Genomic DNA, 14,871 nt, shown 5'->3' on the forward strand with positions numbered 1-14,871 from the left:
TCATGCACCCAAATTGGTTCTTTGGACAAAAGAAGGGAGGATTCTTGTAGACATCTTTCCACATGTGGCTCTGTTATTGGATAATATTTAAGCAATATAATCTTGCATTTGGAAATCAGTCAAGGGCAGGAATGATCCTCATACAAACAATGAAATAGGAGACAATTAGGGCAGCCAAGTTTAGTTCAGTTGTACATTTCAGGACAAATCACTGAAGAGGCTTTTGCTTTGAAAGAATAGAACAAGATCTGCTAAACTAGGGAGAAATGCTTGATTTCAGAGCTCATCTCAATGGGATTAGTATAAACAGTGTGGCCCCATACACCAGTCTCTTTACCTGGGTCCCTACCAAGCCTCCACTTTGCCATTCAGAAATGAAATGGTTTTAGGACAATGTTGGCTGAGCAATGGCCTTCAGATAGTTCAAGAGTAGCAACAAAATAGAATCAAGTAGGAGTTGAGGGGCTAAACCCACCGGCTTTGGTGCCCTGCTGCAGGAAAGTGCCATTTTCTCTCTGGAATAGTGCTATTTGGGTTCTCAAGTATTTAATTTAAAGGGATATAGAATGCACAGCCTTGGAATTCTGGAGTCATGGAAGTGGGGACTGTGAGTCTCCGCCTGCTGTTTGGCAAGCCCTCAGCCCAGATGGGGTTCTGTAATGACTTCTACAAGGTGTCTAATCGGATCCTAGAAGAGCACATGACTGCCATATTTAATTATTCCAATTTAATGGGGCATTCAGCTAGGTCCCTCTTGGTTTCCTATCACTGATCCCGGTTGTGGAGAAGAGGGGCAAGGACCCAGACGCCCAGGCCCTATTTCTGTTATGCGCAGTGATAGAGGAGACTGCCAGGGCCTGAAATCTCCATCTGCAGATGTGTATTTATAGCTATTCTCTCAGCCAGCACCCATTCAGTTGAGGCAGATAATTTACTGAAATGCTACGACTCTGAATCCCCCTTGAGCACAGACTTCATAATGATTTCACTGCATGTGAGGAGGCTGGGAGAGCAGCTGATATTCAAACAACAACATCACCCGTGCCTAACCGTCCGATCGATGGGTATTGATGCCCAGGATATTGGTAGTCTAACCCTTAATTTTGTTCTTTAATAACTCGGCTATAGTTCAGCAGCCAAAGGACATTTGCATGTCAAGGGAGCTGATTATTTTTTTATTTGCTCTTCTGAAAAACCAAGCTGCTCTGCACATATTAGGCAGGTCTCTGATATTAGGGATGAAAACCAGAGGCTGGTGTATTTCAGAGTCTGCAAATCGCTTTACCAAAACCTTGATTGTAAGGATTTAAGAGGGCAATGCATTTTCTGATATTAAGATAAATGGGAAGGGCTTAAAGGACTTTTTAAAGGTAACTTACAAGCCCCCAAATCTTCCATGTTAAAAATGCAAGAATGTCACCTTTGGGGGTGATGATTTAAGCCTTTTATAAAATTCATAAGGGGACTTTTCTTTGTGCTTAAGCTTCTGCCTAATTCCTATTGTTGACAAGCCAGGAAGCTTGGTCTTTGGGTTAGTTTGGAGGTCAAAGGTCAGAAACCTAACGCATGCCTTGGATTTAGACAGGTTTCTTGCCATTTTCCATCCTGTGGAGCATAAACAAACACATTTACCTCCCACCTGCCTCTAAGCAGGTGTTGAATGAAACCCAGTCAACTCTATTTACTTTCTTTTCCGCTACGGAGTAGCATGCCTGAACTGGGTACACTAGATCTAGGGGAGTGGTTTAAAATTTTTAAGCATCAAATCCACAAACACTCAAGTGACCTGCAACTTACCCTTACCAGTAATTCCAAGGAGCAAAGTGTCTGTAAAAATCTGTATCACTTCCTTTTGTCCCTCCCCCATCCCCAACTTGGAAATTCTGAAAGACCTACATTGGCTTGACATCAGAGGATCTGAGGTTATTTAATAATCTCCAGAAGCTGGAACTTGAAGTGATGGGCCTTTGCCTCTTACAAAGTTTTGCCCAAATGTATTTCACGGTGACTCCAGTGGTGAGGAGGGTGGCCATAAAGATGGCGTCTTGTTGGTAGTGACATGCTTTCCACCTGGTTGGAAACAAGAGTGGGGTTGACTCTTCAAGGGGCTATGTTCACAGTTTCTCCAAAACTAGGGAATTCATCGCTGGTCAGTCTAAATTTTACGTCAGCTTTCGTTCTAATCCACAATTCCAGGTCTCTCGGACTCATATTTTTATATAAGGAGCAAGTTATTTTAATATCCTGGTATTCCAGTATTAACCAGTTATAGTTCTTCGTGAAGAAATCTTTCAAGAACATTATTCTTACTGTTTTTTTGTAGATATCTCTTTGAATCTGTAGACAGGAAGCTCTAGTTTTATGGCTTTGAGTTTGATGAAGACTTTGGTTACTGATACATAGTCAATTTCTGCATTTTAATGGGCCATCAGAACAACAGACTCCTGGCATTTCAAAAGAGAATTGTGAGATCAGCAGAGGCAGGACTGGGATCATGCCCCTCCCAAATTTAACTTGTATTTTTAATGATAAACCTTGATACAGAGAATAGCAGGATGGACGCCTCTAAAATACAAATTAACTCTGTCACATAGTCGACTGGCCTTAATACATAATAGATCACTCCATATGGTTAGAAAAAAACCTGCTGGGTATTAATTATTCCAAAGTAAAAATAATTTTAGTGGATGTATTCCAATATTTAATTAGTTTATACTTGGTGAATGTTCCAGAAAGTCAACGTGTTTAGTTGGTAAAGGGTACATCTTGTAACCAACAGTGTTCACTAGGATGCGAAGTTGCACAAAACCACTTGTACTATAGGAGCATGAGGAGACTTTTCTATGGCTTGGCTGTTGACTGGCAGCACCGCTTTGAAAAAAGTTTAACAGGCCAACATCACTTTGGCCATTCTTTGGCACGGCCCTTTAGGGGCAGACTTGAGAGATGATTCAATCTTATGCTAGTGTAGCCTGAGAAGTACTTCTTCAAAAAATACCTTCTGGTTTTGTCTGCAGGTTCACTTTAGGAAGGTGGGATCGCTCTCCATTCAGCTAGGTTTTGGTCAGATTTCTGTCTTTTCTCTAAACAATGTCAACATTTCTGTCTGCTTCTTGCCCTCCATAGCACATGCATCCACTGCTGGTCAGCGATGCTCTCAGGCCCTTGCCCAGGACCACCTGCTGTCAAGCTTTTATTGAAAGTTGGGACAGATTTATGGAAAACTTTCTGATGAACATGGAGTCCATTCTTTCTTCTGAAGTTTAGGGCTTATCTCTGAATCAAAACTTTCCCTCCTGTCTCCAACCCATCAGCAGTTCTGTGGGCTCTATCTTCCAAGGGTGACTCACCTACTTTTCTCCACCTTTCCCGTTCCATTGTAGCTGTGCTGCACCCACCTCTCCCTGGGACCTGTCTCTCTTTTCTTTTTTTTTTAATTTTTATTTTATTATTTTGGGGAAAGAGAAAGAGGGAGAGAGCAAGTGAGTGCAGGTGGATGCGCAGAGGGAGAGAATCTCCAGGAGACTGTCCACAGAGCGGGGAGCCGGACTTGGGGCTCAATCTCATGACCCCGAGATCTTGACCTGAGCTGAAACCAAGAGTCGGACACTCAACAAACTGAACCCAGGTACCCCTGGTCTCTCTTTTCTACTCTTTCTCTTATCCCAGGGGTTGGTCAGCTATGCTGGTGGGTGGCCCGAAAGCAAAGGGTGGAGTGATCTTCCAGCTTTCAGGGGTAACCAGAATTTAAAAATATACAATAGAGATAGAATGTGACACCCAAGCTCTAAAATATACTACGTGTCTCCACACAGAAGTTTGCAGATGCCCGTCCTAGGTGATCCTTTCTCCTTCAGAGGTCCAAATAGTCATTCACGCATTCATTCATTCATTCATTCATTTTCCTAATAGTGTTTAGAAACACAGATCTTATTTTGCTCTTTCCTGCTTCAACAGCCTCCTTTTGACTAGAACAAAATCCAGACTCTACCACAGCTTATAATTCTTTAATGATCTGGCTTTACCTATCTTTCCAACGCGTTCCTATCACTTTCCCCATTACTACCTATGTTCCATGCATCCTGACTTTCTACAGCCTCAGGGCCCTTGAACTCTGTGCCCCCTCTTTCTAGAATATTCTTCCCCCAGCTTCTCATGGCTGGCTTTCTTTCCAACTTCAAAGTCTCCCACCCACAGGGGCCTCCCACGAGCCACTATGTCTCAATTCCTGATTTGTATAGAGGGAGTGCGTATAATAATTACCTCACAGGCTGCTATGCATATATTAAAGGGCCAGGATGGTGCCTGGCACATAGGACCATCCAAACAATGTCAGTTGTTATAATGATTATTTAAGGAAGCCATCCCAGGCACTCTTTATTTCTGCCTCTCACATTTTGAAATAATCTTATGTCTGTCCCCCCACATAGACTGCATGCCCCAGGCAGACAGGCCCCGCCGGGTCTTGACCCCTGTTGGTTGGCTCTTGGGCATCTGGCACACAGTGACAGGAAAGAAAGGGGGCGAGGAAGATCTCTCCCTGGTCCATAACGTCCTGACTCCCTGAAGAACTGCATTCACTGGAGGCATTTTGGAAGCGCACCTGTATCGTTCACAGGGTGGCCTACTTCTACATCAGGTATAGGAATGTTAAGAATATTTTCAGTACACCTCTCAGATGCAGCCCATGAAAGACATCCCTTTTAGGGTAAGTTCTAGAAATCACTTTCCTTCCTCCAAATTCTTCGTATAATTTCTGTTCTCAGAAGGTTGAGAACTTTGTACCTTACTGGGGTTCCCTTCCCACTTGGGCCCACATTCTGTGTCTTCTTCATCCTACATTTGATTCAAATTTATAGTTTACCTCTTCCCGATTATTTTTCAAATTCCTACTCTTTTGCCTTCTGTATCTTCTTGGAAGCAACACCAAATTCCTGGCTGGGGTAAATCACTTAACTTGAGCCTGTTTCCTGAGCTGGAACAATGGGAATCCTGCTGATGAAATGTGCAGAGGGGAGTGTGTGGAACACAGCAGCTATTAATACGAGTTACTCTTTCCTTCGAATGAGTCTGCGATTCAATAAGAAGGCCGCAAAGCAGGATTCAGTACTGATTAAGATACTTAATGACCCCGAACAAATTCCCATAGACTCAAATTATTGACACAGAGATGCTAAAAATATACATTCACCTGACAACACCGTGACTGACATGGCCTCTTTTGAACATTTATTAAAAAAGCAAAATGTATGTTCATCTCAAATAGAACAGTTAAAAATGGTAAAGCAATACAAAGGACTTATTACTAGCAGCATCCAGTTGTTAGAATTTCCAGCCCTGCTTCTCAGTCTGTTCCGGGCAAGCTCGGCCTTCCAGAGCTTGCTGCTACCTACACCTCCCTCGTTGTAGTGCAGGTCAAACCAAAGTTTATAAAATTAACAATTTAAGGTTAAATAAGCTTAAATAAGGGCGTTAAATACAAGACACTTCATCAAAGCTTCTGTACAAAGATAAACAAATTTGGCATTGTATACATGGGATTCTGCTGGCTCCCCGCCGACGGGAGGTTCTAGAAGGTTCTAGGACGTAAGCAGGCGTGCGCTACTCTCAGCAGAGCGTTAACTATACACAGTGAACTAAGAGTTGAAGGGACTGCTTACTGAGCCATATACAAGGCATATGTATCTTTTTTTTTTTTTTTCAATCAGAACACTGTTAATATTCAGGCACCGTTTGCTCCTGCAAATAAATAAGTCTCTAAATGAACTGCATTCAAACTAGTGTTCAAGACATCAGTGCTTTTTTTGTTTTTTAATTTTCCCACACGGCTTCTCCCAACTAGTTAACTATGCCTCTTTCTTATTGCTATGATAATGTGGTTGTGAGAAATAAAACTACTATACATCCAAAAAAATAGAGCACCTTTAACATTAAAGTATATGTCTGATTATTTGTTTCTGGGTTTATGTTACAATACTAAAGCCCAAACTCTGGTCACTTGCTTTTCCCATCTCTACCAGGTCACCTGATCCATAGGACGTGAAGCCCCACCCTCTCCCCTCTTGAGGAATGCCCGCGCCTGAGCACCGGGGCAGCGGAGTCCGACACAAAGAGGCCCCAACCGACGCCGGGAGTTACATTCATGTGCGCACGGCCTCGCTGTCCTCTCTGCTGTCACCAGATGGCTTCCAAGGAAAGAGTCGCCTCCCTACCCTGCGGGGGTGAATGGTGCTAGACGGGGTGGGACGGCAAAAACATCTACGATTGGCTGCAAGCACACTGAGAAACCACGCGTTGGCGAGTTCCCGGGGGGTGGGAGGGGGGTGCGGGGCGTCTCCCCGAGGCTCCCCCCGGCGGGCCAGGGCCGGGTTAAGACTTTTTGTCGATGGTGTTGAAGAACCACTCGGTGAACTTCCGCAGCTGCGCAGTGGCCGTCTGCGACTCCTCCTGCAGCCGCATGTTGTCTTGGCGCAGGTGCTGCACTTCGGCCTGGAGGACCGCCTTGTCCTGCTTCTCCTGGGAAGAGTGCACACACACGGCGTCACACGTGGGCCGCACATCCCCTCTCCCAGCGTGCCTCCGAGCGTCCCACGTGCCCGAGGCCACTCAGCGGCCCGCCTCTCCAAGACCCCTTCGCCCCTTTTGTTGTGACCCGTGCAACTGGGACTCTGCCCTGAAAACCCTGGAAACGGTCAACCTCTTCCCTGAAAATCCCTTCATCCTCACGCCTCTAGAAGAATCCCGGCTCTCTCCTGAGCACACCGCTTCCCCGGCTGCTGAGGGGAGAGACGGTGCCCGCCTGTAGCGGAAAGACTCAAGGCTTGGTGGTCTGGCAAACAGCTTATCTCTCAGTGCCCGGGGAGTTTCTTCCCTAAAACTTCAGCTCCTCTGAGAAGTGTGACATCAGGTTAGGGGACCTGCCACCCCTGCTCACCGCAATTATCTACGCTGTCTCCAGCCCCTCCCATCACTCATGGAGGACTCTAGAATGTGGTTCGCTTTTCTTCTCTCCCCTACCACTTGTCATGTTTGCTGATGATTCCAAATCCAATCCAGTCTCTCCACCACTTCCTCTCTGTGATCTGGAAACCCACCCCTCCTCAACCCCTGCTCCCACAGCCACATCTTGTACCTTGCCATTACCCATAAAAAGCACAGTGTGCTCCTGTGTTAGCCTCCCATTTCTGGACTGCCACCTCTTGTCCTTTTAGAACCGTCTCTCCAGTATCCACCCCTCCAATAATTATCTAATGCACGAGGCTTACCTTATTTTCACTGTCCCCTGCTGTGACAGCATGTCTTCTCACCCAGCTCATACTCTAGGTCCCTCAGTCTAATCCCATACTATAGATACGCCAGGGGCTTTGTCTCTTTCTCTCTCTCGTTGTCTTGATTTCCTGTCTCAATTCTTATATTCAACTCTCCAACTGTCCTACACCTACAGCCGGGGGAGGGGTGATGTCCCAGTTTGCTTGGGACATTTCTGGTTCTAGCTCTGGAGATTCTGTATCTAGGAACCTCCCACCCCAGGCAAACAGGTGGCCATCCAAGCTGGAGAGAAACACCAACTCTGCCAACAGATGATCGCTTTAACCGAGGCTGCAAATTCAAATGTACCTTCAGCCTTGCTTGGCAAATCCTATCAAATTTCACCCAGTGCATTTACTCACTACTCTGCACCTTACCCTCTGACCTCAAACCCTTCCTACTCCTTCCCACCACCACTCACTCTCAGCTCACGACTGGAAAAAAGAAACCATCAGAGGGGAACTCTGCCAACCTATCTCTGACTACGTGCGTGTGAATGTATGTATGCATGCACGTGTGTGCAAACACATACATGTGCGTGCACACGCACACACACACCCTGTTCCACTCTGCTCTCTCTATAAACTGTCCCCACTCTGAATCAAGGCCAGTCCCCGCCTTGTGCACTAGGTCAGGGCATAACTCTCTGACTCTTCCCCCCATTATCTCCTTCCCAACTGGATCATTCCGCCACCATTGACACCAGCTGTAATTTTCTCCCTTCTTCAACGAACTAAGCAGTAACAAAACCCTTCCTGTGACATCTCCCCGCTGCCCTCCTGCTAGCACACTCCATTCCATTCCCAGGAACAGCACGATGGTTACCCAGCACAGTGCTGATGATACAACATGGGGTCAGCAAACATTTGGGGAATGAATTAGTTAACTTCTTTGGGGACCGACCACGCACACCTGGACGTGTAGGGTGTAGAGCAGAAGTTGTGAGGGTCATGTAGCTGACTCGGTGGGAATACAATAGCTTGGGGAGAACAGGCTTTCTGGCAGCAACTAACTCCTCTCAGGTCAGCTCATAAATAGTTGGTACAACTGATCACTCACCGAACCAAAAAACGCTAGCTGCCTGTATGTTTCTACCTCGTCCTGAAGACTGCCCATCCAGAGGGCTCACCCTCATTTAGTCCTATTTCCTGCAATCCTTGGGTCCCCTTAGAGTGAAAAATATGAGCTGGAGGCCAGAAAGGAGAATTAGACCGTAGGGGTCTCTGTTTCTATCTATTGTTGGCTTTGACTAGGGCGGTTATCTTTCCTGAGTGTCTTCATTTTTATTTCTACTGGTTAGAAGGGGGTGATTGTGCAAGACAGACTTCTGATGACGGATTGTAACGGATCCCCTTACCTTCCGAAGGTCAGTCTGCAGCTGTCGAAGAATCAACTCCAGCTGATTGACTTTCCCGGTCAGTGTAGATGGAGACCGCTCCCTAAAGAAGGGTGGAATCAGAAAGACTCAAGGCCAATGAGGTAAAGACACAACACTCAGTACTTTTGTTGGTAAAGTTTTTACTCAAAGAATTATTTCATGTGCTTAGAGCCCAGCGAGGAAATAAATAATATTATGCCAGATTTGGAAAGGGAACATACGGTATTTTGGTAGAAAACCCCTTCTGGGTCTCTGTTGATTTAAAAAGGGATTCAGAATCTCTACAGGCTTATATGTTGGTAACAAATAAACAAACAAACACAACCCAGAAGATAGATTATCTAAATCAGTTTAGCCAACTGAGACTAGGTAGACCACTGAGGTCCTGGGAACCAAATATAGGTTCGATTTCCCCAATTTGCCTTTCTCTCTCAAGAAAATATCATGAAGCTCATTACCAAGATGAATGGGCCAGTTAATGGTCACACAAGTTCATATAAAAGTTGCAATTAGGTAAAGCATATAGACTCTGTGGGTGATAAACATGTCAAGAATATAGGGGAAGGAGACGGTCCCTTCGCCTGAGGCCGGGGTCAAGGACCAGGCTCTGGGGGGAGCTGTGCCCCTAGCAGGTGCGCACGTGCAGCCTGGCAGTGGGACACTGATCAGCAAGGTCTCTGTCCGTCCGGGGCTGTGGCAGCAATTACTGGCAGACGTGGAGCCCGGCTGCCACCCTCCCTCTCTCTGTCACAGAGCCTCGTCACCATGGGCACGGGGTGACATGTCTTAGCAGGCAGGGACCGCCCATAGCAGAGCACTTCTGCTACCAAGAGCTGCCCACCCCAGCAGGGCAGGGAGCAAGGTTGGCCCCACTCAGTCCCATATCTGGATCCTGAAGGACCCAAGTGGGGGGCGCAGGCTGGAAGTGATCTCCTGGTGGCCTGGGGCTCCGCTGAACCTGTTACTCAGGGGCCTGGGGAGAGCAGGGGAGGGGGGCTCCCCAGGGGCTCACATACCCAGTTGCATCCATGAAATCTTTGCTGCTGCCTGGGTCTACACATAAAGGCGGCTCCGGTGCGCCTTCCAGGTCCTGCCCGTGTTGCATATCGGTCAGAGTACAGAAGGACGCCACTCTCTGGTCTGAGGAGGGGAGACACACACACACGCCAAGGAAGTTTAGTACTAGCCGCTGGGCCATGTTTGTGGAAGCGAATTTAGTCACTAACCCCAAACACCCTGCCCCGCACCCCCCCATCAAAGACTGCCCTGTTTTAAACAAAACAAAGAAAAACAAATTCAGGCAAGCTGCTGACAATCAGAAAGCGTCAGGATTGGCTGTCCTCAGGGGCTGTATGGCATGCGCACATCACAGCCATGGGGACGATTAGCAGATCCTCGATTTGCTAGAGCCAATTTGCTTTCTTCCTTCCACATCCCAAGAAATGCTAAAGCTGCCGGCTGGGCACGAAATAACGAAATAACGGCGCCGCAGGATGATGTGGCTGATTAACAGAACAGAGGAGACGGACCCCTCTGCGAGGGGGCCCCAACCCCGGGGTGGGGGGAGCATCCTGGAGACACAGCAGCCAGGACCCACGTCCCCTGTGCGTGCCAACCCTCCGAGCTCAGAGAACCATGCAGACGTGCAGACACGGGACATAAAAAGAAAAGGTTACAGAACATCCAGAGCCCGTGGTCAGCCCCGGACAATCACCGAGATAGGACGCGTGGTGACAGAGCAGCCCAAGTTCTTCATCTGAGTCAAGACCTGAAATAAGATTTAGAATTTCCTATGAACAGTGGTATCTCCATGCACCTGGAAGCCTCTGGGGCCCACACAAGACTCAGATAATGGGGTCCCGGAGAGCCTGTGCACGTGTCATGCTGGATGAGGCGTGGCCCACGACAGCCAATAACATGCGATGCCGAGCAATGTGGCTCAACGTTGCACGTGTAACTGTCCTGGCTGGATGCATGCGCGTGTGTGCAATGAAGAGATGCGGCGTGCCTCACACAGGCGAGTCCAGCCATAAGAACACGAGACCATTTGGGGTTTGCTTAAACGACCCACTCCGTGAACGTGAAAAGTGGGGTGGTGAGCGAGCTTAGCTTCGTAATCTTACTAGAAACAGCCGTGCTAACAATGGTCAGCTCGACTACCCGGCCTTAGCTCAGCATCGGGCCATTTCTATTCTTGGCACCAGTAACTTCACATTCAACGTCTCCCGAGCTAGGGCAGGAAAGGGAGTGTGATAGTCTTTGAAACAGGCACCAGCCTGGCCCAGCTCTGCAGGCTGAACACTCACCCAAGAGCATCGGTCCAGAAGTGCTGAATGACATGCAGAAAAACAGTCCCGCGTTTGAACAAGGTGGAGGTGAGAACCGGGAATATACCTAATTATCCACTTCCCCCATTCCCTGGTCTCTTTCCTTGGTGCCTGAGCACACGTATGCATCTACAGTTGGAATCCAAGGGATACAGCAGGTGTACGAGTGCTGTGGTGTCTTTTTCATATGATTTGATTAATGGCTGAGAAATTGCACTCAAGTCCGCGTCAGGGGTGCTCTGTTCTTAATTTATCCCACTCTGTCTCCCTCTGGCTGCTGGACGAGTCTCCTAATGAGGCTACCTGCTTGTCTGGTTTATGGAGGGTCTTGCACTTCCTGTTAATTAGAAGGAATGGGGGAGGCTGCCAGGGCGCATGAAGGAAAGCGAGCTGGAACGCCGTGGGCACTGTGCTGGGAGCTCCCACCAGGGACCCCGAACCCTCTAGGAAGTGGTGCTGAGCACCCTGCATGACCGCAGGGAGTTCTCCAGCCTTGCAGCTTGCTTTCCTAGATCAGATTTCCCAACATCTGTGACAGGTACACAGATGTCCTTCAACCAATAGGTCTATAAAACTTTAAGCATGTCCTCCACACTTCAAACCTACAAGATGATGGGACATTCTGTAACCATGCATTCCTGAGAGACAACCACGTTCCCAGTTTGGTACTGACTCGTAGGATTTGTGCACGTGAGGAGACAATTTGTAATTTAATTAAGATTAATGGCACAATTTGGGTACTGCCTGCTTCTACACAGGACAGGATGTAAATGGCAGAGGTGGGGGCAGGAATCATAGGGCACACTGGCCAGGGGCTGAGCAGCTCCAGGGGTGGGGTTGGGAGGGTCTGGGGCCGCCATGACATCCAAGAGAACCCTCTGTTCTGTGATGATCCTGAATAATGCCTCACACTTAAAAAAAAACAAAACAACACAGCGAATTTATTTTTTTCTACAGTAAATTTACTGACAAAAAAGGAAGGTCAAAACAGATAAAGAATTTAGTTTTCTCACTCTTTAAAAGAGTTCTATTGACTCATCCAGATTTTATGCAATCCAGTGATAATTTGGTGAGTTTCCATCTTTCTTAATATATATTCCATCTTTCTTAATATATTTCGGCTGATGGTCCAGCCGAAATCTCTGGATGAAAATGTCTTCACTTGCTCCATCTATTTTTACCTTAATTGATAAAATATCCACATATTTGACAGAAACAGAACTTGCTGCTGGCAGTCATTCAAGCATTCCTTGGGGAGAAACAAGGTCCTACCGGTCAGGAGGCAAGAAGCCAGAAGGGGAGTTTTGCCAACAGTGTAATTTCACAAAGAGGATTTCATTCTGGATCTGAAAAGCTGGGAGGTTGAAATCCAAACAGAACGCTGCTTGATTAAGTCCAGACACTTAACTGCTCTGTAAAGTAGCTAACCTTAGTGACAGTTTCCAGGGGAAGCTTTATTTTTCCACAGTTTATTTCTGTGATGATAAATATTCAGTGACCTAGTAGTTACTGACATTGAACCAAGTGGCACAGACAAATCCGTTAAGAAGACAGGCAGGGGAGTATGAACTTCATGTGAAAGGTGACTGTAGCAGATACAATCACCCACAATCTACACAGATAGCCTGTTAGTCCTTTTCCTTCCCATTCTTCTCCGTGCAAGAACATCTGGCTGGGGAGGGGGCGCACATGGGGCATGGGGTACACATGGAACACTCCACCCCTTTAAATCATCTTAGAAAACCTTATTTCAATGCAGGTTCTTGTTAGTGCATTTGGCACTATGCAAGAGGATGAATAGTCAACAAGATATTCCACATCAATCCACATCAAAACAGCTGCCTGGGAGTAACTCCCGTGGCCCAGATGGGCAGCCCGGAGCACTTCGAGATCGGGAAGGCCAAGCCCGCACCAGGGAGGAGGAGGGCTCTGATGGATTAGTCATGTCTGCCGAGGGCATGAAACTAGAAGGGTATACGCACCGGATAGGGGCCACAAATGCCATGCAAGTGTGAGGCTCCATCTAACCGAACCCACGTCCACAAACAAAGCTCTTCTGTGTCTCTGCCACATCACTACAAATGACAGAGAAGCTGGGGCTTTGTAGCTCCATGTACCAAATTAAAGGTACTGATACCGAGCACTGGGCTTATCAGATTGTGGAAAGCTGACTTAACTGGCAACAGGGAAAGAAAAATAAAAAGGTTACACTGCACTTTGGACATAAATGCTTTGGCTTAAGCCTTTTGCAGCCTGTTCATAAATGCTGCAAGATAATGGTCTAGAGTCTGCCTCGCAGTAATGAGCAAAGAAAAGGGCTGGGATTATGCTTCATTTAAGAAACAGCTACTATTGCTGGCCCGAGACAATTTCCTTACTTTTGAGATCATTTAAGTCGATTTACTATATTAAATTAACTTTGCATTTTTCATCATAATAGCATTTTTGTTTTCCATTTTTTTAACTAATTATGTCACTTTGTTTATGCTTGTACATGTGCGCGTGCACGCACACACACACACACACACTCTGTCCGTGGTCAAGTACCAGTAACTTCAGCGACTTTATCAAGGTTGAGCTGCCGCTTCACAATTGAAAACAGTGCTCACTGTAAAAAATTAGGCTTATTACTCTCTGTTTAAAGACCAAGGGCATATGGAGCCTAATAGATTAAAAACATTGTGTTTTTTTCGGACAACATGTTTGACTGTTACACTCCCACAGTGGGGCCTGATGAACGAGCTGTTGACTCTGCACATGTCCTGCACACAGAAGCCCAGGGCACGCACACCTCCTCGTGCTCGTGGGAAGATGGTGGTTCTCACCACCAACGGCAAAGGGTTGAGATCCAGAGGGGAGGAGAAGCCTGGCCTGTTGTTGGCTGCGGGACGCAGCAATCCAGTCTCCCATCATTCGTTTGTAATTTCACCTTTTAAAGCCCGTTTGCATTTAAAACATCATCCGTTCAATGGATGTGCACCACCCACTGCCTACTGGTGGTATTCTGATAAATGAGAACTGCTTTAAATTCTAGCACTTTCCAAGAGACTCCTTTCCCCGGCTTCACCACTGGCCCCACAGCCAGCTTTTCTCGTTGGGTTTGTTCCCTTGCCCACACTTGCGGGGGATGGGCTCTACTATATATATATTACTTGGCACACCCACACCTTACATTATTCCACCTAATAAAGGGAATGATGCTTGCAAGGCCAATAAGCGGATGATCTTACTGTGTCGCACAGATCACTGAGGAGTTCTCAGGCACAAAGGGTCACGTCACATCTCGCCCTTGACAAACAAAAGGGCTGCACACACTAAAACACACTTGAACTGTGACTCCGCCCATTTTTTGAACTTAACTATCGCAGAAGAGCGGAGTCCAGGGCATGAGCTCAGCTCGCTGTCCTTAACCTACCTTCTCCCTCACAGGCCTATGAAGGAGATGCCAATGTTCTGACATTTGGTCTGATGGGCAGAGTTTGGTTATCTGCCTATTTCCAGTAAGCAAGTTCTCAGGAATTGGATTTCTGATCAAAGGGGGGTCCACCGTTTGGCTCTAACTCATATTGTCGTACTGCACAAAAAGATGGATCATTTTATCTTTGTGGATAAAATACCAGCTGTGAGTATTCTTCAGGGTTTCCCAGAGTGTGGGGCCATTTTTCATCTTCCAAAGGTGTGAGCCGGTAGCTCATTATCATTTTGAATTTACATGTGTGATTGAACATTTTTCAAATACTTATATTTTGTCATTCTACTTTTGTGGACTGTGCGTCCATAAGCCTTGACCGCTTGTTTATCAGGGATTTCGTGTTTTTTGCTGGTTAAGCCCCTCCACGCACTTGGGATAGTCTGGTT

General features: G+C 46.7%; 1 protein-coding gene across 12 annotated transcripts in view; it reads right to left on the minus strand.

Annotated features, from left to right (window-relative positions):
• Positions 1-5,163: 5,163 nt before the first annotated feature.
• Positions 5,164-14,871, minus strand: part of SIPA1L2 (signal induced proliferation associated 1 like 2) — a 212,733-nt gene continuing 203,025 nt past the window's right edge. For 11 of the 12 annotated variants that reach the window (XM_032430396.1, XM_032430397.1, XM_032430405.1 and 8 more), the window contains 4 exons: positions 10,401-10,454; positions 9,703-9,826; positions 8,666-8,747; positions 5,164-6,516 (listed from right to left, as the gene is read on the minus strand). In XM_032430396.1, coding sequence (XP_032286287.1) covers positions 6,370-6,516; positions 8,666-8,747; positions 9,703-9,826; positions 10,401-10,454 — 407 coding nt within the window. In that variant the 3' untranslated portion in view covers positions 5,164-6,369. The remainder of the gene's footprint in view (positions 6,517-8,665; positions 8,748-9,702; positions 9,827-10,400; positions 10,455-14,871) is intronic. The other variant, XM_032430407.1, reaches the window with a different exon arrangement.

The sequence above is a fragment of the Phoca vitulina genome, unplaced genomic scaffold (genome assembly GCF_004348235.1).
Source record: "Phoca vitulina isolate PV1807 unplaced genomic scaffold, GSC_HSeal_1.0 scaffold43, whole genome shotgun sequence".
Lineage (NCBI taxonomy): Eukaryota > Metazoa > Chordata > Mammalia > Carnivora > Phocidae > Phoca > Phoca vitulina.